The sequence below is a fragment of the Trachurus japonicus genome, chromosome 3, assembly GCF_045865225.1.
Source record: "Trachurus japonicus isolate A0001 chromosome 3, Traja_1.0".
NCBI classification, from domain to species: Eukaryota; Metazoa; Chordata; class Actinopteri; order Carangiformes; family Carangidae; genus Trachurus; species Trachurus japonicus.
In genome coordinates this window covers 40,947,349-40,970,088 of record NC_140909.1, presented here as the reverse complement: position 1 = coordinate 40,970,088, position 22,740 = coordinate 40,947,349, and the positions used below count along the sequence as shown (strand labels likewise).

Here is a 22,740-nt window from a genome sequence, read left to right as displayed (position 1 = left end):
TTTTTGTTTGGTAAGTATTAATGTGATGAGCTATATAAGAAATAAAAGGCTCAGCCAGTGGACTAGGGTTTTGTTACCAAACATCAGGCAGGGAGAGGAACGAGGAAACTTTGCTGGGTTTACACAGCAGTAGATTATTTTTGCTGGCTTACCAATTTCCTGTGTGGGAAGAATGGCTGTCCTGGCAGTGATGTTGAAACATACAATGGCTGACATACAGGTCACGTCTTTGCCACCTCTCTGACAGTCCTTCACAAAGATGTTGATCTTACTGGGCTCAAACCGGACAGTGGCATATATCCGGATAACACTCTGTGACCTGTCAGGGCATGAAGGTATAAAAAATGAAGCCAACCTTTAACTTGTTAGACTCCAGGCAGGACAATTCCTGAAAAGACTTTCTGTCTTTCTTAAAGGGATAGTTCATCATTTTGGCAAATTGGCCCATTGCCATAATCCCTTCAGTCATAGCAGTAGGTTCGTTACCTTTAATTGTTGGTGCAAGCTATTTTTAGAACGGCGGAGCAGAGCCACGATGCTGCTCAGAGCTACGCAAATACACAATCCAACAACTCCAAAACGCTCTGGTGGACAAGTTGTGACCTGCACATTCACCACGCTATGAGATAATAACAGAACGTTACCAGACAGAGTTGTTTTAGAGGTAAATTCATGCAAAACCCCTGATGCGCGTTCCCGTCGAGGCCAGTTTTTCGGCAAGCAGTCTCTGTATTTACCTCGAAAACAACTCAGTCTGGTAACGTTCCGTTATTATTGCATAGAGTGGTGAATGTGCCGGTCACAACTTTGGAGTTGTTGGATTGTGTATTTGATGAGTTTGATGAGGGAAACCAAGAAATCCCATGAGCCTCCGTAGCGTAGCTCTGAGCAGCTCACGGCTCTGCTCCGCCGTTCTAAAAATAACTTTCACCGACAATTAAAGGGAATGAACTTACTGCTAAAACTATAGGGATTATGGCAATGGGTCAATTTGCCAAAATGTTGAACTATTCCTTTAACTGCAGCAAACTTCTTTTATGTTTTTGTCAACAGTCTTAGTAATTTGCTGTGAAATACTAACCACAGGAGAACGGCAGCGCCGAGGGAACCCACTGCCAGGTCCACTAAACCGTCGTCGTTCATGTCCATGGTGCCGTGGATGCTGCGGCCAAAGTACTGCAGGCCGGGGGCTAAATCTGCTGCTGCTATCCTCTGACAAACAGGAAGAGGAAAAAACATCATAATGAAAACAACCACAATTTACAGTCTCATTGTTAGAGCGGCCACATGAGCAATTAAACTGTGCAGTTCAAATTTTTGGGAAATACAGTAATCCCATTTAAAGCCATAATGGAATTTAGACTGTACATTCACAATGATGTAGTCAAGAATAATAAAAATCCTCATCACTCCAGAAGTATTTAACTGTTTCTTAAACTATAAGACCATAGACTACTGCGAAAGAGCCAAAAACAGTTTAGAGGTTCTATGTAGAATGTATCTTAAGTTTCCTAGGGTTTGTGTGGCGTGCACCTTTGTACCCTTTAGCCAATCTGGTGCAAATCACTTATTTTAGATTATTACCAACCATTCCCTGAAGCATAACAATGTTTAGATATGTTCACTGCAGCTGCCTGTTTCTGTTTAAGAATTATCAGATAGGCTGCAGCGGATTAACTTATTTTGTACAGACTTGTTTGTCCCTTGTGGCTGACAGTTACTAACCATCCACCTGTCCAGCAGCTGGCCCTCAGTCCTTTATCACTCACTCAGTATATGGCATCACCTTCATGCAGTCTGCTGTTGTGCTCCTTTATCTTTTGGTCTACAGGTCCATTGTCCTATCCTGTCTGACTGTCATGGCCACTGTTGGTCTCCTTATTTTTCTTTGTGACTGAACTGAGCGTCAAACTTTCCACCAAGTAAACCCCCACACATCTGGGTACTGAACTGTTACAAGTATAGAATGACACTTATAGCAAGTCTGTTTTGTTTTACCATAGTGAACTGAACATAAATCAGTGGCTGCCTAGAAAGTGGTAATTCTAATGAAAAACATTTGGTATGATTTGGGAAGTGGTCAGCAGTGATATGAACTGTGTGGGAAATTAAAGTCAATAGACAAAAACATCCAGATACATTTGTTCAGTCTGTTAAGTGTACTTTTTTTCAGACTTCCTACCTGTTTGTATTTGCGTATTATTCTGTTTTGCTGACTGAAGAAAACATAAACAGCTCCTTTGTGGTCGTCTTCCAGCGGGGCTCCCACCACCAAGTCGTTGAAGCTGTCGCCGTTTAGATCAGGGACGGGAGCGAGCGATGAACCAAAGCGAGCGTTCTGGCCGCCGTTGTGGATTTCCAACGCCCCTTCGAGGATGAAACGATTCTGAGGGATGACGGGAAACATAATGAATTCATACTTTGTTATCTTTTCGGGAATATCCTAAAGCGTACTCATAAATGTATTAGATACATGTTTTACATGTTGCACAAATCATCATCATCTAACTTCCAACAGAAAGCATTTGTTTTTCCTTTGGATCCGCTTCATGAATATTTCAAAGCAACTGTGCCTTAAGGGAAAATTGAAAAGAACTACTTACTCTGTCATTTCATGTTGATAAATAGACATTAGCTTTAGGGGGAAGTTCATAAAAGTTCATTTAATTATAAGTTACTGCAACAAATAAACAAACAAAATATCACACACACATGTGCAAGGAAAACAGACAAAGCCTTTACAGTATACACATTTATAGTATGAATGAACATGTGTTAGTCAAAGACAGTGCTCTTGTGCATCATATCCAGAGGGAAGATCTAGTTTTCCAGGACTAATCAATTTCTTCATTACCTGTCAATAACTCATTTAGACATCTCATTATGAGCCCAAGGCAGAGATTGTTATCTTATCTGGCCATCTCTCCATCCTGTGAAGTTTGTTGTTGCACTTACATCAAAACCATTTTAAGAGCTCTAATCATATATATACAGGAAAAAGCAACAAGCAAGTCTTTTGAAATCCATCCTCTAATCAAACAAGATCATGTTTGGATCAGTTTCTGTAATTTTCCACATAATCCCTTAATTCTGCCTGTTTGAACTCAAATATTTTAAACATGTGGGATACAAAAGTGAGGAATTTTACCTCCAGGTCATAAAATAACTTAAGGGCGCCGTATAGCTTTAGTGTATTTATTTGAAGTTCTATTCTTGGTGAGTGTTAAGTCAGATGGAAAATATCTATGATGTCTTTGAAAGCAGCTACCCAACTGGAAAACAGTCTGACAAAATGGAGCCAAATGCTTGCGTCCATCAGTGGTCATGCATATCATTGCTCCACTTGGCATCCCGGCCCATAATGTAATTTAAGGTCGTCCGACGTAACGTGAGATCACTTGTTTTTCCAGTTGTGCAAATGGGACGGGTGTTGATTTAGGAGTGGAGCTTTGCTACCTGATGTGTGCATGTGTGACAAAGAGGGAGACTGATAGAGAGTTGGAGAAAAAATATAGCCAGCTCTGTTTAAATTTGAAACACATGGATCGTGTGGAGGCCATGAAGGGTCATGACTAGTCTGCAGTGCAACTTCTGCATGTGGTTGTTCTGCTGCGCTTTCGCTTAAGACCTGCAGAGTTGCACAATGATCGATGTGAACACAGCTTAGTAGCAGCTTGTTATTGATTATATCTGTGTCCTGTACTTGATAATTTCCACCATTCTGCTGACTGGAAGACATTCATCTCACATGAATGCGAATTAGAAAGAGGAAAATATCTATCTACAATAAAAGGGCTCTGTGAGGCTTCAGGCTGAGTGCTGCTTTGAGTTAAATGCTAAAATCAGAATGTTGACATACTCACAATCACAATATTAAACAGCACAAATTCTTTTTTTTACCTGCTTGAGGTCAAACAAACAAGACATACTGTCATCATAAGTTGATATGGCAAACATGTTGAAAAGCAGATGTCTACAGTATACTGCACATGTGACTGTCAAATATTCACTCTTTTACCTCAGTTTTGTTCTCCACCAACTCCAGATATAAGTAGACCCTACACAGCAGCTGGATGGAAACTGTATCTGCTGTTTGGTGCTGGGGGTAGTGTTCGCTGGGGTTTCAGAGCATTTATGATAAAAGCAGCTGCATAGCTAAGGCCGAAAACGGCACCATATGGGCACTGAGAGTGAACCAAAGCAATAAAATTGTGGGACAGAAAACCCAAACAATGAGCAAAAAGACACTACAAAAGCACCATGAGGGAAATTGCAGGCATGTGATCCGTTGTTAACATAAAACTTTTGATTGTGGCTGCTTTGAAATGAAAAAATATTTTAAGTGTCAGAGCAATCCATCAAATGATTATAGAGATTTCTCCATTTCAAAAAAAAGAAAAGAAAAAAAGAAAATGGAGACCAGACCTATGTGAGGTACTGGTTTGCAGCAGATGTAAAATATATTTCTATTTTTTGATGAGATTCCTGACTAGTATTGTCATTCCTAAAGTTATGCTGCTGGAATGGCTAATGGCCAACAAAAATGCATTTTTACACTTCTTAAAAGTCAAGTCTGCAGAATCACATGGATGTGGATGAGCAACATACACTGTGACTACAGGGACATATTTTTTTTGAAGCAGGGTGTCCAACCTTTAACAGTTTTCCAATAACAATACCACTGTGCAGCATCTAGAGCAACACCTGAAACAACCTCATCATGATTATTAATTGCCCCGAACATGTGGTATTACTGTCAAGATGATGACAGACAGTTTTAAAAGGAGTGATTTCTCTCTGTTTGTGTTTTGACTGTTAGGCTTGGCTTTGCCTGCCTGCCACCTGTGATGTGGTTTGGGCCACAGCAGATATTTAAATACCTCTTTCTATGGCTTCTCATTGGATTCAAAACAGCTGAAGACATTCATTATTCCAATGAGCACGACAGACCCAGAATACCAGGAAATTTCCTTCTATTAAAGAAAGTTCTCGCCTCCAAATACTTTGCTGGAAATGGCTTTAAAAAGGGGCAGAATACTTTCCTGTTGAGTTCACACAAGTCTACACACTTTTTCTAGATTTTTTTTTCAACTTTGAGAAATTTTACCAGTTTCTTCTAGAATTTTTTAAAAACTTTTTTGAGAAATGTTATCACTTTTTTTTTTTTTTTTTTTAGAAATCTTATCACTTTTTTCTAGAATTTTTTTTTTTTTTTAAATTTTATTTCATTTTATTTTTTGAGAATTTTTACCATTATTTTCTAGAAATGTTTAATTATTTTTGAAGAAATTGTGGCACTTTTTTCCAGAAATTTGTGTACAATATTTCTACAAATTCACACCATTGGCCCTAATTTGAACGTATACATTGACTAAAAAATAATGTTCACCAGTCTCAGAACAAATATTTGTGTATTTCTAGTGTTTGCTTCAAAATGTTGTCCAATGGGGGTCTGTGGTCTACTTTGTGTCAATTTAGGGGTCCTTGATGTAAAAAAGTTTGAGAACCACTGTGTTGCAGGACACTTCTGGTGTGAGGTGTTAGAAATTGCTGGGAAGGTCCGGAGTTTGAACAGGTGCTGACCCACTTCTGAGTAATGATGGCTTAGTCTATGGTTGATACGTGTCCAGGCTTTGTGTGTTTGTTGAACTTAATAGAGTTGATACCCACCAGCTCTGTCACTCTGTAGATGTAGACTTTTCCCTTCTCCATGCCTGCGCTGAAGAACATCGGAGCTGCCACTAAGAGGTTGTCAGTTACACCGTCCCCATCAATATCCAGAGGTGCGATCTCGCTGCCATAATAGGAGCCAATCTGAAAGAGACGTATAAGCGTATAAGCGTATTTTATGGAAGAGTGTGTTTATTTAAATGCCATAACAAAGATTATCGTGTACTGCCTATCCCTGAAATTCTTGACTTTCCCTGTTGTTTGTTGGCCCACGTCTTGTTTGGGTCTAATGATCTGCAGTGGCTTTTGAGGTTAAATATTCTAAGCAAATGGGGGTCTGTGTTGTGTCTCAGCAAGTGGTCAGAGCCCTGACGCTTTGGTCGGTGCTCAGACTGCGAAAGCTGCACAGAGAGAATCTGGATTAGTCACCAGAGCGGATGGAACATCATCTATTGGTTTTCAGATCTGAAACATCTGCCTATAAAAAAAGGGCTCTTTTCTCGAGATCTGTTTGATCGAGAGAGTTCACTTCAAAAAAACATCTGCCACTTTTGGATGAACTGTTGCTGACAAGGTACAATGTAAGCTGCTGCAGGATCACTTCAGACTGGCAGTCTGTGAAGCGCTGCCAGTCATGAGTGTAGTGCTCATTAACACAGAGAGCCACATCCTATTTGAAATGAGGACCATTTTTATACTTAATGCAACTAATGTGGGATTAAATCTCAGCAGATGAGCTGATGAACAATATTACAAATACATAGCATGTAACAACAACAGAGCTTACGCCCCTTCACATACATTAAATGTGTCCTTGTGTCAACCCACAGCATCAGTGCAGCTTGATGTGTTTATGTCATTTGGGCTACAGCAGCACAGTCATTTTATTGAGCTCAGATTTCAAAATGAAAATCCTTTTGGCTATTGGCCGTTTCCACTGAATATTAATTTTTCCGGCCATCTTGTCTAATTTTCTATGATCATGAATTGGAATAATTCTAACACTTTCCAAAGTGCCAAGATGTCAAAAACAGAGGAGGACAAGGAGGATCTATCCCTGAATCTGGCTAAAGGAGGGCCCTCCACTGCCAGCTGTGATCCTGCTTTTATGCACATATACGTAAAGTCATGAAGGGATGCCCCTCAAGCGTTTTTCTATATTTTCCTAAAAACTTAATATAACTATCCACAGCCTAACTAAAGTGCCTTGCCAGCGATTTTTTTTTTTTTTTTTTTCTGTATAAGAGTAACTGGTATTTGCCTGTGAGCTAGCTGCTATATGATGCTGCTGCTATGAGAATTTCCTATTGAAACGCAATGCACATTTATTTATCCTTGGCTATATATTGTGAATTGCTTCTATGCAGAAGTTATGCAGGTATGCATGTCATTAATAGTATGCATGTCATTAATCAACTTAATCACAGTGCAGTGGCATTGCCAAATTTGTTTACAAAAACCTGTGGCATTAAAAAAAAAATCATAGAAAGTTCCTGTGGGATAATTCACTGTTGCCCATAAAGTTGGAGTAATTTTGTTTTCAGACACACTCCTCTTTTTATTCCCATTTATACATGTCAGTAATCATCTTTGACCAGGTGCAATGATTACATACCAAATCCCAGTTACCAGTATTGAGATGATATACACATTTATCAAGAATAAACCACATTGTCACAATCATTTCATGAGAAGAGGTAAAAACACATTTTATTCCAACTTCATGGGCAACAGTGTAGAAAGATCTACACAGTAGACACGCTTTAAAAGAGCTATTTACTTAAAGTTTTCCTATTGCTACATAGCCAACTTAAGCACTGACAGCTGTTTAATTTCCAGTCTTTGTTGGCAGGAGCTTCAGCCATCAATGCATTCAAAAGACATGAGGTTAGAGTACACTCCCCGAGCAGCTACCTCTCTATAGTCGATGCTAACTTCAGTACAAGAAAAGAAGTAATAAAGATTAAAGCAAAATAAGAGGGTTGCATTCCACTGGACAGTTCTTAAAGGAATGAAGTTTGCAACATTTCTCCTAGACTGGTGGTAAATTGCCGTTAATGCCTGCAACCTGGGGTATGTAGCGATAGCAAAACTTATAAATAGCTCCTTTAAAGACACTCATAGGTAACTCAGCTGCTCTTTGTCAGTGGCAGAGCAAACAGTGATTTATAACAAAGTTTCATGACATTCCTTGCTGCACTGTGGCAATTTTCCAAAGCATGGAGCTGATGAGTTTTTTATCAGGTTGAAGGGAACGGGCTGGACACCACAGTACCTGATGGCCTTTGAGGGAATGCAGGATGGTGAGGTTTCCTGAGTTCTTCAGAGTGAATATGATGACTTTGCCGGTGTGGTTAAATCGTGGAGCTCCCGCTATGAGCAGCCGGCCATTCTTGGCTGACACCACAGACGTCACAGTGTACCCTGGTTATGTAAAACACAGCCATTACTCACAGACACGGAAACTCTCTTTCTCACTCTTGCCAATGTAGAAGACTATTTGTGACATGATTAATTATCTATTTCGTACTTCATCTTTTTCTTCTCTTGATTATGGATCTGGAAATCAAATAAACTAATGGTTTGATGGATGTCAACACAGTCAAAAGTCAACAAAAAATGTCAGACACTGCACTTTATTGCCCTATTCACTGAGCTAACAGTGTTGGGCCTAACCTTTATATTGACATTTGTAGCAATGATTTGCATGACTCAAGGAAAAAACTGTAAAAACGTTGTAATTTGAGGAGTTAAAACTCAGTTTGCTGCATTCAGTAACGCAGAAGTGGTTGTTCTGGTTTCTCAGGTTTCTCAGATTTCTTCTTCCATGTCTTCTATTTCATTGTATTCCACAAAAAATTCCACTTACTCCCAATATACTTTTCCACCTTCATCTCTCATCTTCATACCCCCCCCTTTTTTTTTTTCTTCCCAGCTTTAACTTTCTCCCTGTCTGTCCAAAATTATGCTTCCTCCTCATATTACTATTGAGTCTAGAATATGGCTTCCATTGGCAGGCTGGTGAATAAGCTCAGAAACAAACCACTGATGGTAAAAGCAGAGGTCTGTGGTGGTGGGGTGAGATGGGGCTGGATATGATGGGAAGCGCTGGAGCAATGGGTACACTTTATAGAGCTAGGCTGCAGCTCGGACAATTGGTGCTAAACCACAGGTCTTCTACCAAGGCAACCATACATCCTTCCTTCACAAAGGAGGCTCCTCACAGAAACTAGTGGCTCGTGTGTGGGAGAGAATAATCAAGGAGTGTGCGACTTTAACTGTCAATGACAGAACAGCAACACTGTCCTCAGTTTTAAGGGTGTTACTTACCCAAGTAGGCACCATGGTTTTTGAGCTCTTCAGGGAACTCCTGTGTGTAGGATGACTTGGGAGGGACCACCTTCCCCTGCCGTGTTTCCTTCAGTACTGCTCCGTTCCAATCGTAAGCCCCAACAGCCCCCACCAGAATCCCATCCTGCAGAGAATGCATTTTACACTTTAGTATAAAATTTGTACCATATACACAAATGTGTGTGTGTGTGTGTGTGTGTGTGTGTGTGTGTGTGTGTGTGTGTGTGTGTGTGTGTGTCAATGATGATACACTCCTGGATCATTTCTTTGACCACTGTCTGTGGGGTTGGTTCACCATTATTTCAGATAGATTAATGGTGGTGAAACATTTTTTGGTAACATAAATTCTCACTATACATCTGGATTATTTTAAAAGAATATGAAGAAAATCTATTTAGAGTACAATCAATATTTACATATACCTGTGTTCTGCTCATAAATCAGTCGAGTTGAACAAACAATAGTAATAATCCACCCCTTCCTGGAAACATTCACTAAACTATAATGGCAGAGTGCATACCTCGGCCAAGGCCAAACAATCCTACACATGTCGACGAGGTTCAGAAGTCATAGATCTCCACCCTATTAATATGTCATTGGTATGTACATTATTTTCCTTCAAGGAAATATCAAATGTTTAAGAAAGCAATAAACTTTTGGATCTGCCCCTTTGATGAGATCAACACCAAACTTTAATGGGTTCCTCCCTGACCCATGGCTCATCCCTCCAATAACTTGGTGCAAATCAGTGCTGATCCTACAGACAAAAAGAAAAACAACCAACCAACCAACCAACCAACCAACCAACCAACCAACCAACCATCCAGGTGATAGGTGAAAAACCTAACCTGACAGAGGGGTTGGGGTTGGGGTTACCCTGACCCAAAAAATATGGTTAAACAGTCATATTAGACAGCATGAGTCATTCATCTCATTCAACAAATTTGATATCCTTTCCCTCTCTAAAGGTCTCAACATTTCCTGTAGAGAGTGCAGTGAAAGTTCATGTGAAAGTCATTTTCTTTTTCCTTCTTCCAGATCAAACACTGGATAAATTCAAATTTCTTCTTCTCTGGCAATGGTCCAACCCATTTCATCACAAAAAAGCTTTAATCTGAACACAAATGGACCTTTTCTTTCTTTGATCAATAAACACATAGTTTTGGTTTACTGCAGGCCTCATTTGTCCCAACTATACATTGTCAAGACTTTCCCACCTTTCAGATGTAACAATAATCTTTCCCAGCTTAAAAAAAAAAAAAAAAATCACTGTCAAGCCCATATGTACAACACATTCAAATTCCTTATCCAGCGTCCATTTTGTTGTTGTTTATTCCCACACTCATTAAGCCATTCCCTAGCTACAACATACCACCCACTGAAGCTCACATGGATCCCACACTGTATGTCCACACCACAGAGACAGCATTAAAATCTCCATTATCAAACCACTGCTGTATCTTGATCAGTCTGTATTTTAACTATATATCTTCAACAAAGCAAACAAACCAGCAAGTACAATAAGTTGCAGACACGAGCAGGGATGGAGGAGGGATTTGGTCCTCAATGGTTCACCATATTTTGTATCACTGACACTATAATTATAGGGTTGCTCTGCATAATGAGCTCAGTTTTTTTTTTTGCCATACACAATATGCCAACAACACATTTTCCAGTGTTTGAGCAGTAGCCAGAAAGCCTGCAATTCCTTCCTGAAAGAAGGAATTGTGTGCTCACCACGCTGCCACTACGTCACTCTCTGACAGCTGCGTTATGCCAATGTGGTTATCTGTTTTGGTCAAAATGGTCTCCATGGCAAATGAATGAAACCTCAAAACAGTTCATTTCATATAAAGCAGTGACCTATTTCAGCAGCAGTTGCATGTATGGACAAGTGCCTCACGTCAACTTTTTTATTCTACTGGAGGAGCCATAGAGTTCTGGTTAAACATACAAAACTGCAAAGAGGATCAAACTCAACAAACTACTAATGTGCGTTCACATTATGTTAAATACAGGGGCTAATTCTGCAAATAAGCCTAAACGGGACCTTGGGATTATTTTTCAGCATTGTTTACAGTTAAAGAAACAAAGAGCATATAGAGAAAGTGCTATGTATGCAGACATCTGGATACTATATGACATAAGCAGCCTTCAGAGTTGGCACGCATCACATTCAGCAAAACCATCTGGGCTTTCGGGACTGTTTTCTCCTTTAAAGCCCCGACATTCTTTCCAATAAGTTATCCGACTCTCAACACTCAGGTTGGTGTTGTCGAGCATCTCTGGAATCTGGCCTTGAGGACCGAATTTCCAAACATTCCTGCCACCCAGCTACAAATCCTGCTTTATATTTAATTTTCATCATAAAAGGGATATATTTATTTCTCCCATGACAAATCGCACTGTGAAAGGGGACTGGAAAATCAAAGCGGTTGCATCAGCGAATGTCTCAGCAGAGCCAGAGAGAGAGGAATGGAAATCAATTAATTGCTATGAATAGCAGGTAGAGAAGAGATGTGCCTTATCTTCCTCCTCCAGCTGTGTTGCCCCTAAAGCCAGCACACCTGCAACTATATGCACTTGGATTCAATCAGAAACCTCTAGGAAGGAAGAAGGAAAAATAACCCATTCTGAAGCACAACTGTCTAAACCTCATTAATACGTTTCCCTGTGGGACACGTGGTGTCTTATTTCCCCATCACTAACTGGCTGAGATGGAAAAAGGCCCGTCTCCTCTGTCAGGGGCTCCTAAATCAGAATGACCTAAACCCTCAGGGGCCACACAGCAGGCACCTCAGGGGGGGACTGGAGAGTGATAAATGGCAGGTTGTGGGGAGGAGGTATGATGCGCCAGAAATTGAGACAATGTGTGTTGTTGTACATGCTGACAGATGGTATGAGGCGACGTGGTAGCAGGAGTCAGGCTCACCTCGACATTGTGTGCGGAAAATCCAGCCTGAGACATCTGGAGGCCAAACGCTGTCCCATTCTTACTGGTTCCTGTGTAAACAAGTCAGTCAGCAGCGGATAAACTTAATCTTGCAAACGGTCATATTCTGAGGGGAGTGGCATTGAAGTCATTTCACATTTAAGAGATGTAAGAGGTATTTTGATGTACTAATTGTGGCCGGATCAGTTGTAGCGTAATCAGTGGGGCCGGAAAAAAGATAGTGCTTTCATGACAAGTTAATCTTTTCTTCTTAACAATCATTCAGCCTATAAAATGTCTCACAATATCAGAGAGAAGGTGACATTTTCGAAATGTGAATTTTATCCAACCATTAGTTAAAACCCAAATGTATTCAAAAAACACTCTTATTGGTTTTAGTAAAGGTTTTTTTTAAAGGTTTTAGATAAAGTGTGAAGTGTGTTGAAATGGCTGATTGACTGATCACTTATAGTCTCTGAGGTTATTCAAGTTGACCTAAGTTTGTAAATCCCATGAAGACCCACTGCATCCTTTAGTTAAAAAGTTACAATATGAAGCAGAGTGTGAGTGACATTTCTAAGCAGCTTCAGTGAAATTCATTTCATACACAACCTTCCAAGCTGAAGATGCGTTCTCCAAGGGCGTCAACGATATCCTTCAGTGCCGACTCATCTGTCACATTAAAGAAGTGTTTGTCATCTGGGTCACTGGCAATGTACTTGATTTCATTGAGGAAGGCCTCAGGGTTGATTCCTCTACGGTTGTAGTAGCCGAGGACCTGTGATGATAACATTAATTTGTCAGTGCATGCATGAGGTACTCGAGTGTGAAACCGTTTATCTGTCACATTTTTAAAACTTCTCTTTGAGAGGGTTTAAGAGGATTTTGACTTTTTGCACCAGTGCCAGTGCTGTCACCATTTTCAGTTGATTTTCAGCTGAACGACTTCAGAGCCTGTGCCCAGCTGAGCTGCTGGATGGAAACAAGCTGCTAGCTGTTCCAGCAGTGGGACAAACCAAAGGACCATGTGGTCTGGAGGAGATCATTTACACCTATAACTGCACTTCCACTGAGCGTACGCTTGGAGCTCTCTGAGGGCCTCTGGCTCCATTCTCAACTTAGCTCTTGAAGCACTTGCTTTTACTCCATGAGGTCACCTTATTAATGTTTATAGTGATTTAATGATGCACAGGAAATTTATTAGCCATCAGAAAACCAAGTGAAAACCCAGGTGCAGAAGAAATCGAGCAGACTCACAGCGATTGCATAACGGGTGATGCCATCCCGCTCGCTGTCCTCAATGGCTTGCTGGAGATCTGGACTGTCATGTGACTCTCCGTCCGTTATCACGATCATCACCTTCTTGGCACCGCGGCGACCTCCTTGTTTGAACGCTTGTGAGCTGTTAGAACATGTAAGATATGATGATTAAATTAAAGGGGACATATTATGGAAATATCACTTTTTGAAGGCTCTTTAACATATTTAGGTGTTTGTCTTGCCTTCTGGCCCCAAAATGTGAGAATTGACAATAAAATCTGTAATGTTCAGACTCCCTAGGTCGAAATCCATGTGGTTTTATAAGCTGTTCCCTCAGTTGTCTTTCAGTGATGTAACTAGGATTTGCATAACCCCACCCCTACCCATAAGCGTACACATATAAATACATACACATACATACTCACAGATGTTGATGATTAAGATTGGTGTTACTGTTTTATTCTATTTTTTTTTCTTCAAGTTGATGAATTAGATTATTATTTCTGTTTCATATTATTCTTACCTGATTTCACTTTATTGTTATTATATCTCTGATTATTGCTGCAATGGTTGTTATTATCATTAATGTAAGCTTTTTTCTATTATTATTATTTGTATTTCTATTTTTACTTTTCTTAACATTTTATGTGATTTTACGGTGGACCCCAGGAAGATTAGTGGCTGCTGTGCAGCCGCTAATGGGGATCCAATTAAAATAAACAAATAAACAAATAAACCTGGTACCAGTAGAAGGGGCGGGGCAAGCAGTGGTTAATTTGCATTTGAAGGGACAGGCACTGAAACCAGCCGTTCTGAACAGGGCTGTTTTGAGAGGATGAAAAGAGCTGTGATGTTTGATCCTTGGGGGATTTTGACCAAAGCATGTCACAGACATGTCTTTAAGACACCTGGGAACTATTTTAATTTGTGGAAAGGGGGCAGAATATTAAAGGCTCCATTAAAGGAGATAATTAAGGCACAGTGAAGTGGTGGTAACCCTAACACCATTTCAACAGAGATAAAGTACCGGGCAACATTGATGCCAAGAGCTGTGTTGGTCTCTTCGCCTCCTCGCTGGTTGATGCTGCGAGCTCTTTTCACCACTTCTTCAACTGATTTGTAGTCGCTGAGTTTGAATTCATGAACCACCTTCTCTCCGTACTGCACGACTCCAACCTGTCACAAAAACAGATTGATCTATTAGTTAGCAAGAGCTTTACTTTCATGCAGATATGAATTGAAATTAAATGCAGAATTTGCACAGCACTAATAAGCTTGTAAAAAAAAAAACAAATATACTGGAAAATGTATTAAAAAAACTTCTATAAATTGGGTCCAATATAAATGTATCCAACAGGAAGCATTACCAATACATCTTATCTTCTTTTAGTATTGCCTCCTTTCTTACACACCTGTATTTGACCTGGTCCAATATAGAACTTCTGAAGAATGTTGATGAGAAAAGCCTGCACTTCATACCAGGGGTAAATGGAGTTTGAGCCATCCAGAACTATCACTATGTCCATGTAGGTCTCACATCCTGAAAAACATTTAGAGATGAGACTTAATCCTGAGTGCATACACCGACACACTGAGAAAACAGATGTCCACGAATGAGTAAATAATCCCCTGCTTTGACTGAGAACTGTCTGAAAACTGAAAAGATGCTTACTCTGAAAGGCCGGCGCGATCGTCCTGGAGAATTTGAAGCTCGCGTTGACTCTGGAGCATATGCCAGTGCTGTAGTAAGAGCTGCCACACTCGTAGGACCACAGTGGCCCACAGGCCTGGAACATAAGTGGAAGCATTTGTAGAGGCAGCATTATCAACCTCAGCATATTACCAAAGAGTTAGGTTCTTGCTCTCAGAAAACTTCCGAAGGGAGAGCAGCAGTATGACAACCTTGTAATCAAAAGACAATCTTGTGGGATTGCCCTTTTTTTCCATTTTCACTATCAAATGTGTTTCTTTTTCCTGCAAAGGTTCTTCAGCAACAGCCCATTACTGAGCTCCATCCCCAAGAGGTAGTTTTAAAGCCACACTCACCACAAAGCTGTTGTCTTTAGGGTTAGACGTGAGCGTCATTCCCAGCCTCATCTTGTCTTTGCGCTCCGATACGTTGGTCAGAGATATCCTTCCTTGAGGGAAAAAGAATCTCACTCAGATGATCTCGGACACACGGACTCGCATATACATAAATACGTGCACTATCCTTCAGAGACCAAACACAGGTTCCACCATCTGGGACGTTGGTTTGTTATTGCTGTCTGGGCAGCCTAACCAGTGTCTACATCCACTCATCTAAACGTTTACTTGACAGAGCTTCCTGTGCCCACCTTACCAGCGTGACACATGTGCGTCCCATATGAAGTAGCGTGCGGTGTGATGTGTGGTGTAACACACATGTGGAAAGGTACATGAACCATTTAAAAAAATAGTAAAGTCTGGAATGATTGGTATGGTCCCCACACCTCTGTCTCACACATGCCACCATGATGCTCGCTGGAAAGTTTACAGACGTCTACACATTTACAGTCTATGCATACAGATTTGTATTCATTCACAATGGGAGTGGTGCTTGTGATACTGTACCTAATTTTTTTTCTTTTCTTTTATTGGTGAAGTTAAATGATGACATAAGGACAAATACGTTACAACACATGGACTAAACAGACAAACAGTCGACACAAGTAAAAACAACAACAGGAAACGACGTGAAGTTATGATGATATACAGTATGTAGGTAGTATAAGTGTGTGTGTAGATAGGTGGCAGGTCGAGTGTATATAATATGAGTATATAATATGGTATAGATGATATAATAAAAATAAGTAAATAAAGTATAACATGTAAAGAAGAAAGAAAAGAATAAATAATAATAGTTTGCATTAATCTCCAGTAAGGTATGATATTCACATAGTATTGTGCAATATAATTTAAGCTAATGTCATATGACAAGATAATACTGTACCTAAATTGAGTTTGGAGCAACCGTTGCCATTGATTCGTTTGCTGAGCGAACATTTGTAAACGTCCCCCGTCTGGTAAGGGCCATTCATTTCATATGGAGCCCCCACTAATAACCTGCAAAAAAAAAGAAGAAGAAAAAACAGTTAGACAGTTAGAACATGTTAGTGTGTTGTTTGTCTGAAAAAACTTAAACAGTAATGGCAAGAGTGACAACCTTTGTTCTTTTTAACAGTAACTGGTCTTGTGTGTGGTTTCTAACCCTCTGAGGGAATATGACTGCAACTGTTACCATCAGTCACCCAGACAAAACACATGGGTTGACCGAGAAGAGTTCAAGCCTTTATTTATCCAGGGAGGTTAACTAAGCATGTTTAATCATGTCCAGGAGCACTGCAGGTCACCTTCATAAACAGTTCCCCACAGTCACACCCAGTAGCCAGCCAGACATCTCCTGTGACTCATATTCCATCTTTTAACACTATATTAACAGAACATATGGAGGCACACTCAATGCATAGTGCACGTCAGTTACTGTGTCAGTATGTGTGTGTGCTAGTTTCATATTTCTACAATGTTGCAACAGCGGTAAAAACTAAAAGTGTTACTGGTCTTTACAGGAAACAAGGCTCAGTTTTAAGTGTCATTCCGAAGTGAGAGGAGCACAACACCTCACGTGTGTCTGCTCATGTTGTTAAGGGTTTTTTTTTTCTGTAAGATTTGAAAGCCCAGACACAATGAATGTAACACGAGGTCAAAAGTTGTACATCCTCACAGCCTGGTTTCGACTATATTCAGTTTAAGATGCACCACCTTCACTCATCAGTAGACAGAGCATTTGAAGGAAGAACATACAGCACGGATGACTGTATGTACCACATCAGCAGCAACATGTCTTCATCTGTGCTTTAAGAAAGTTATATCATTTGAGAGTAAATTTCTTTTTATGCCACAGCAGCTCATATTTCCAAAGAATACAAGAAAGATTTGGAAACACTTGTTGCTATTGACCAGCAGGTACTATATCACAGTCCTTTTAATTCATTTTAATAAAAATTATACACTTTAACGTGAATAGTTGCTGCAGGTGTAATTATCACTTCTAAAGACTAAACTTCAAATGTATATTTTGTTTTGCATGTCACTTGAATTTTTTTTGTGATTTTTGTGTTGATTTGTGACTTTAAAGTCAAATGACATATACATGTATACATCACCACTGCATACCAAGTTTCCAAAGCAAAGAAAAAACTGGTTTAAGCTCTCAAACTTAAACCAGTTATGACAGCAGCAGCTTGCACACTGCTGCTGTTCACATACACATATGAAAGTACTTCACATAATACTTTTGACCTGAGGGTCCACTCTAATGAATAGTCAATTATCATACGGTACAATTTCTCTTGAAGTGACAGGAATGTGTGAATCACATGAACAGACATTAATAGTTGTTAGATTTAGTGACTTGCTCAGGGAAACCTTTACAGTAGTTGTAGAATGGAGGTATTTGTCATCCATTTGTTGCATTAAGATTAAACTGTCCAACCAGTCATTACTACAATTATGTTTACATTGGATCTCTCGCAGCAATATTTATTTTCACAAGGGTTATCCAATTAATAAAAATAGGGGGGGGGGGGGTGTTGTCATAGACCAACATAGGATTTAAATTTTCACAAAGAGCAGTGATGAGTGCTGGAAATTCCTTTCACATGACGGAGTCGGTCCTGCACTTGACTTAACAGTGGGTTTCCTGTGCAGGGTCAGTGTGGTCTTATAAATGTCACTAAAAGGTTTTAGATGACTTTGGGTGATGGGGAATATAAAGTCCTCTGGTGCTTTTACCTCAAGACTGATGGACACCTTAAAGGGGGCTATAATTCACATGAATTTCAGAGATAAGATGTGTATTCTTTACAGGCAACACAAGAAGAGTGTTGAAGCTGCTGTACACAAACTCCTCAGGTTCAACTATTTGTCCTGTAGGGTTTTTATGCTATATCTCGTGATGCATGTCTGTTTATCGCGTGATGTTTTCAAATCAAGTGGCTCACCATTTGTTCATCTCAATACTGCACTATCACAAGGCTCAATGTCGGTAGGCCCCAGGTTTTAACACATCAGCAGAGATTGCCCTCAGCTCCATTGCTAGTGAATTTCATATACAACACAGGTCCAACTTCTCCACAGTGCAGGCACATGCTTCAGTGAACTGATGTGTTACAGTTCATACACTATTGATTGTTTGAAGCTCTATACAGTTCAGTAGTGAGTATTTGTCTCTGAAGTAAAATAAATAATGGACTCTTATACAATTTCAGAGCCTTTAGCATACACAGTTTTTAACATAACTTAATATTTCAAAGTGTGTACCAATCATAAAAGCTAATACCAACCCTCACTGTTGCTGTATAACATGTACTGTAAGATGACCTACCTATTAATTCATAATAAATGGTTTATAGCTGCATTTTGGCATTATCATTTTTTTTTTTTTTTTTTTAAATCTCACCTCAGTTTACCCAATTCAAGGCCGCCCTAGATTAATCACATCCCTGAAAAGCTGCAGTAAATGGAGTAAGTGATCTAGGAATTTAACAACTGTGGGGTCCGAGTGAAAAACCACAGGGAGGGCAGTGAGCAAAGGAGCAACTTCCATTTCACTGATGCCCCAAAGGAAAGACACTCGACACCACTTTATTGTAAAAACAGACTCTGGTCAGCCCCATGCATGGTCTTTTAGGTCAAAGTCTAACAAATTAGGAAAGACAGATCTTCAGCAGAAGGATTTCTAGGTCAGGCTCATGATCCATGGACTTTTGGAACTGTTTCAAATTCCCAAGAAAAGCCTTAAGAAGCATTTAGTCAGAAAGGCGTGTTGTCAAAGCATTCCTTGTAACTGGCTAAGATTAGCATGACATAACATGATGCAAATGATTTCAGCAGAAATCAAAGCTGTGGAGACCGCCGTGTGCTGCTGAACACTATTCCTCAGACATAAAGACTCAAAGACTCGCAGACAAATACCATTTATTCAATTGCTGCAGAACAAGAGCAGATAAGAGCTGCCAGTCTGTTGGAAGAGAGGGCTCATTTCTATTAAGTGAAACTGTGAAAATATGTTATTTCTCTCTGAAAGTCTGATGAATCTAGACTGAGAGCGCCTTCAGACACAACAAAAACATTAAAACAATTCAGCTTGAATGTCTCATGAATTCATCTGTTTGTGCTATAACAGCTAGAAACCCTGAAATTTACTTTAAAAGCTCAATGTCCATTAGAATTAGAACCTCAGATGAGCTACAGCATTGCCCTGTCTTTTTCCTAATATGCCGTTTGAACTTCAGCAATAAAGTTGTACTGAGGAAGATCATGTTACAGAATTAAGCTCCAGAACAGAAGTGGATCTTGTGGTGAGACCGTTTGTTCATGTACCATTTCCAAGACTGAGCATGAACCTCTGGTCTTAAGTATATTTCTTGCTGTCATTTGGCCTGTCGTCTTTATTTGTGAATTTCTTTTAGCGCAGCTGTACATGCTAGATATGATATATTAGGGATACAAACACAGAATGATATCAATTATAGTCTGACAGCTTACAGCAGCGATTGAGGACAAGAGAAAATGTGGTTAAAACAGTCCATCACTGTACATCAAAGAGAGACGCATATGGAAGTGAGCGTCAGTGTTATTGCTCTGGGAGCCAACTTTTTAAAGTCTCAGTCTCTGGAAGTCATTTTCACCACAGTGGCTCCGGCAAAGTTCATACATTCATAGCTATTAATATCATGATTATTACTTCAGTTATTGCTACCCCTTGGCAAGAGGACACACTGCAGCCCAAGTTCAGGTCAGGATACAACTACCTTGATGAAAAGGGACTTTTGTTGCCTCTGACTTGGACTCCTGCCTCGGGACCTCCTGAATTTCACCAGAAGCTGTTCAAACAATCCCGTTCCAGAGCTCATTAGGGTCAAGAGCTAGCCCCAGTGCATCATCACTGCAAGTATGGTAATGACACAAAAAGAAATAACTTGACCCAAAATGAATGCATGGACATTTTCTACCATGGTTACCAGGGAATACAGGATTTTGGGGTTTGAGGAAGCGCCATCCCCAAGCCTAGGCTGTCATTAATGTGGTAATGTTTTTCATATTTGGAAGGAGGAGATGTATACGCTGTGAAACCACATCCATGCCCCAAACATGAGCGCGCTACTCCAGTGTCACGCTTACTCATCACATTCCATCCGTCTGCTTTAACAGGATGTGTTCTTTTGTTAATGCTGCCTCATAAATCAAAGGAAGTGCAATGCTCATATGATCAGTTTACTAAGACATTTATATGAGGTGCCAGCTTCACTTGACAACATTAAGTAGATATAAGAAGACATAAGACAATTACAACTACTCATTTCAACTATTCAGTTTTTCTCGTGTATTGAGAAATGTTTTCTCAGTTGGCTGGTTGGTCCACCACTTTCCTCCAACTTGGATGGATTGGTTGGAATTTGTATGGACATTTATGGTTCTCAATGGGTGCATCCTGCTGACTTTGGTCATCTCCTAGCACTAATTTCCACTTATCCAACAAACATTAACAGGACGCCCCTGCAGCTCAGGGATCCGGACATGGATTATGTCAAATATTTACTGACATTCATGGTTCCCAGACGATAAATCAGAATGACTCCCCCTGACTTGTCCTCTCGGTGCCATCATGTGGCTGACATTTGGCATTTGAGAGCAATGAAAAACTTTGGCGATGGCTTAACTTTCCATCATGAAATATTAGCATGCTAACATGGCAAATGGTGAGCATGGTCCAATAATTACATTACACCTGTTAAAACCTTGGCAGTGGTGTGTTTGTTAGTGTATGTTGATGGTAAGTCTGATACCAAGCTCAAAGCCACTGACGCCAGTTTGACTGCAAACTCCCTGATTTCAAGTAAATGTTGCTTTTATTGTTACTCAGCCCTTGAACAGTTATAGCCTACTTGATTTTAAGTGGATCATGCAAACATCATATTCACATGACTGTGATTGTTTTGCCTGAACTAAAACTCAATAGATCGGATTGTGTTTTCCTTCCGAGGTCCGGAGGTGTAGAAACGCCTTCCTTTGCACTTCTGCAAATTGGCTAAATAAAAGGAACACTATTTAAGGGCCAGTGGTGAAAGACGTCATGGACTTCCTGTGGTTCTTTGTGGTGTGCAACTCGTAACTGAGCTAAGGAGTAAAGGTCAGGCCTCCACTGAGGAGACCTGGTACAACTGCAGAAAAATAAACAGTGGAAAACAGAAAGTGGGAGACTACTGTGGTGCATGGCTCAAATATGCAGGTCCGTGTATCCCATCAGGTTTAAAGACCTGAGCTAGTTGCCAATTGGAAGTGATGTGGCCTCTTCTTAACTCCCCGTAGAGTGTCTGGTCTGGCAGAGTGTTTAGTGCACCATAATGCTGCATAGACAAGAGGAAATGACACATTCTTGACATGATGACCTTTCCTCAACTTGGTAGCTCCATCAGCAGTCATGGACAGAACCTGTCAGCGGACCTCATAAAGACTTCTCAACGCCTTCAAATCTATGAAACTGAATATTACTACAATTTTTTTTTTTCTTATACTTTCTTACTTAAATTTTGCAAAATGATCATGTTCATACCGCATGCTTGCCTGACAGGAAATAATCTCAGGACAGACAAGTTTTCTCTTACACACTATTTGAGTATCACACGGACACACGAAAGCTCTTGCTCTAGGCACACTGAATCAATAAACACTACTTTCTTAATTTAGTCCTCATAGAAAGCCTTTTTCACTGCACGCCTGTCTTACTTCATGGTCTGGTCATAAAGTTTTTTTTTTACAGAGTCACTTTCCAGCTGTGATCCTGTTTCTATCTAAACAAAGAGCTGACCGTTTTGAGAAATCGGACAACTCAACTCTGGAAAAGTTGACAGTGCTACAGTTTGGCACAAATTCTCATGGGCAATGTTGGTAATAGTAACAATTTAAATTCCCTTGAGAGCCCAGCTGAGGTGAGACCACTTGAGCAGAAAGTGGGGGTTAGTACTGTAAGTTAAAATGCATAAATAGCATTGGCTGTATTGTGGTTAATATCATCTGCATCACTCAAAACCAGTTTTCTAATTTATAAATCTTACTGTAAAGTCACATGTCTGTATCCAGTGTAGTCTCACAGGCAGATAACAAAACCCCACGGAGTCTGCAGAGCTGCCCCCCCTGAAGTGTGCTGACACTTGGTGAGCACATGTCCTACTGTGGAGTTGCTGTCACTTCAAAGATGGATCTTGATTTACTTGAAAGAAGAAAAGAGCAGATTTGCCCTAATGTGCAGAAATATCTGCCTCATTGGCACATTCATGTTTGAGGAGGGGGTGGGGTAGAAATCCTTAAAAAAAGCTTCTTAGTCGACAAACATGAAAGTGAGACATGTGTTGAGTTAAAATCATCACTGCTCATCGCAACAACAAAGCATCATTGACCTCGTACCAGAGATGGAAAACAACAGTGGTTGTAGTTATAATCAAATA

The 22,740-nt window shown here is 40.1% G+C and overlaps 1 protein-coding gene across 1 annotated transcript in view; it reads right to left on the bottom strand.

Moving 5' to 3' along the window:
• itga11a (integrin, alpha 11a) overlaps nt 1-22,740 on the bottom strand; it is a 51,070-nt gene that overhangs the window by 15,052 nt on the left and 13,278 nt on the right. The window contains exons 3-16 of the mRNA XM_085772814.1: nt 16,185-16,297; nt 15,260-15,351; nt 14,886-15,000; nt 14,626-14,753; nt 14,241-14,389; nt 13,211-13,355; nt 12,566-12,731; nt 11,954-12,024; nt 9,001-9,145; nt 7,946-8,094; nt 5,671-5,814; nt 2,183-2,386; nt 1,082-1,212; nt 153-319 (exon numbers count right to left, since the gene is read on the bottom strand). Coding sequence (XP_085628940.1) covers nt 153-319; nt 1,082-1,212; nt 2,183-2,386; nt 5,671-5,814; nt 7,946-8,094; nt 9,001-9,145; nt 11,954-12,024; nt 12,566-12,731; nt 13,211-13,355; nt 14,241-14,389; nt 14,626-14,753; nt 14,886-15,000; nt 15,260-15,351; nt 16,185-16,297 — 1,919 coding nt within the window. The remainder of the gene's footprint in view (nt 1-152; nt 320-1,081; nt 1,213-2,182; nt 2,387-5,670; nt 5,815-7,945; nt 8,095-9,000; nt 9,146-11,953; nt 12,025-12,565; nt 12,732-13,210; nt 13,356-14,240; nt 14,390-14,625; nt 14,754-14,885; nt 15,001-15,259; nt 15,352-16,184; nt 16,298-22,740) is intronic.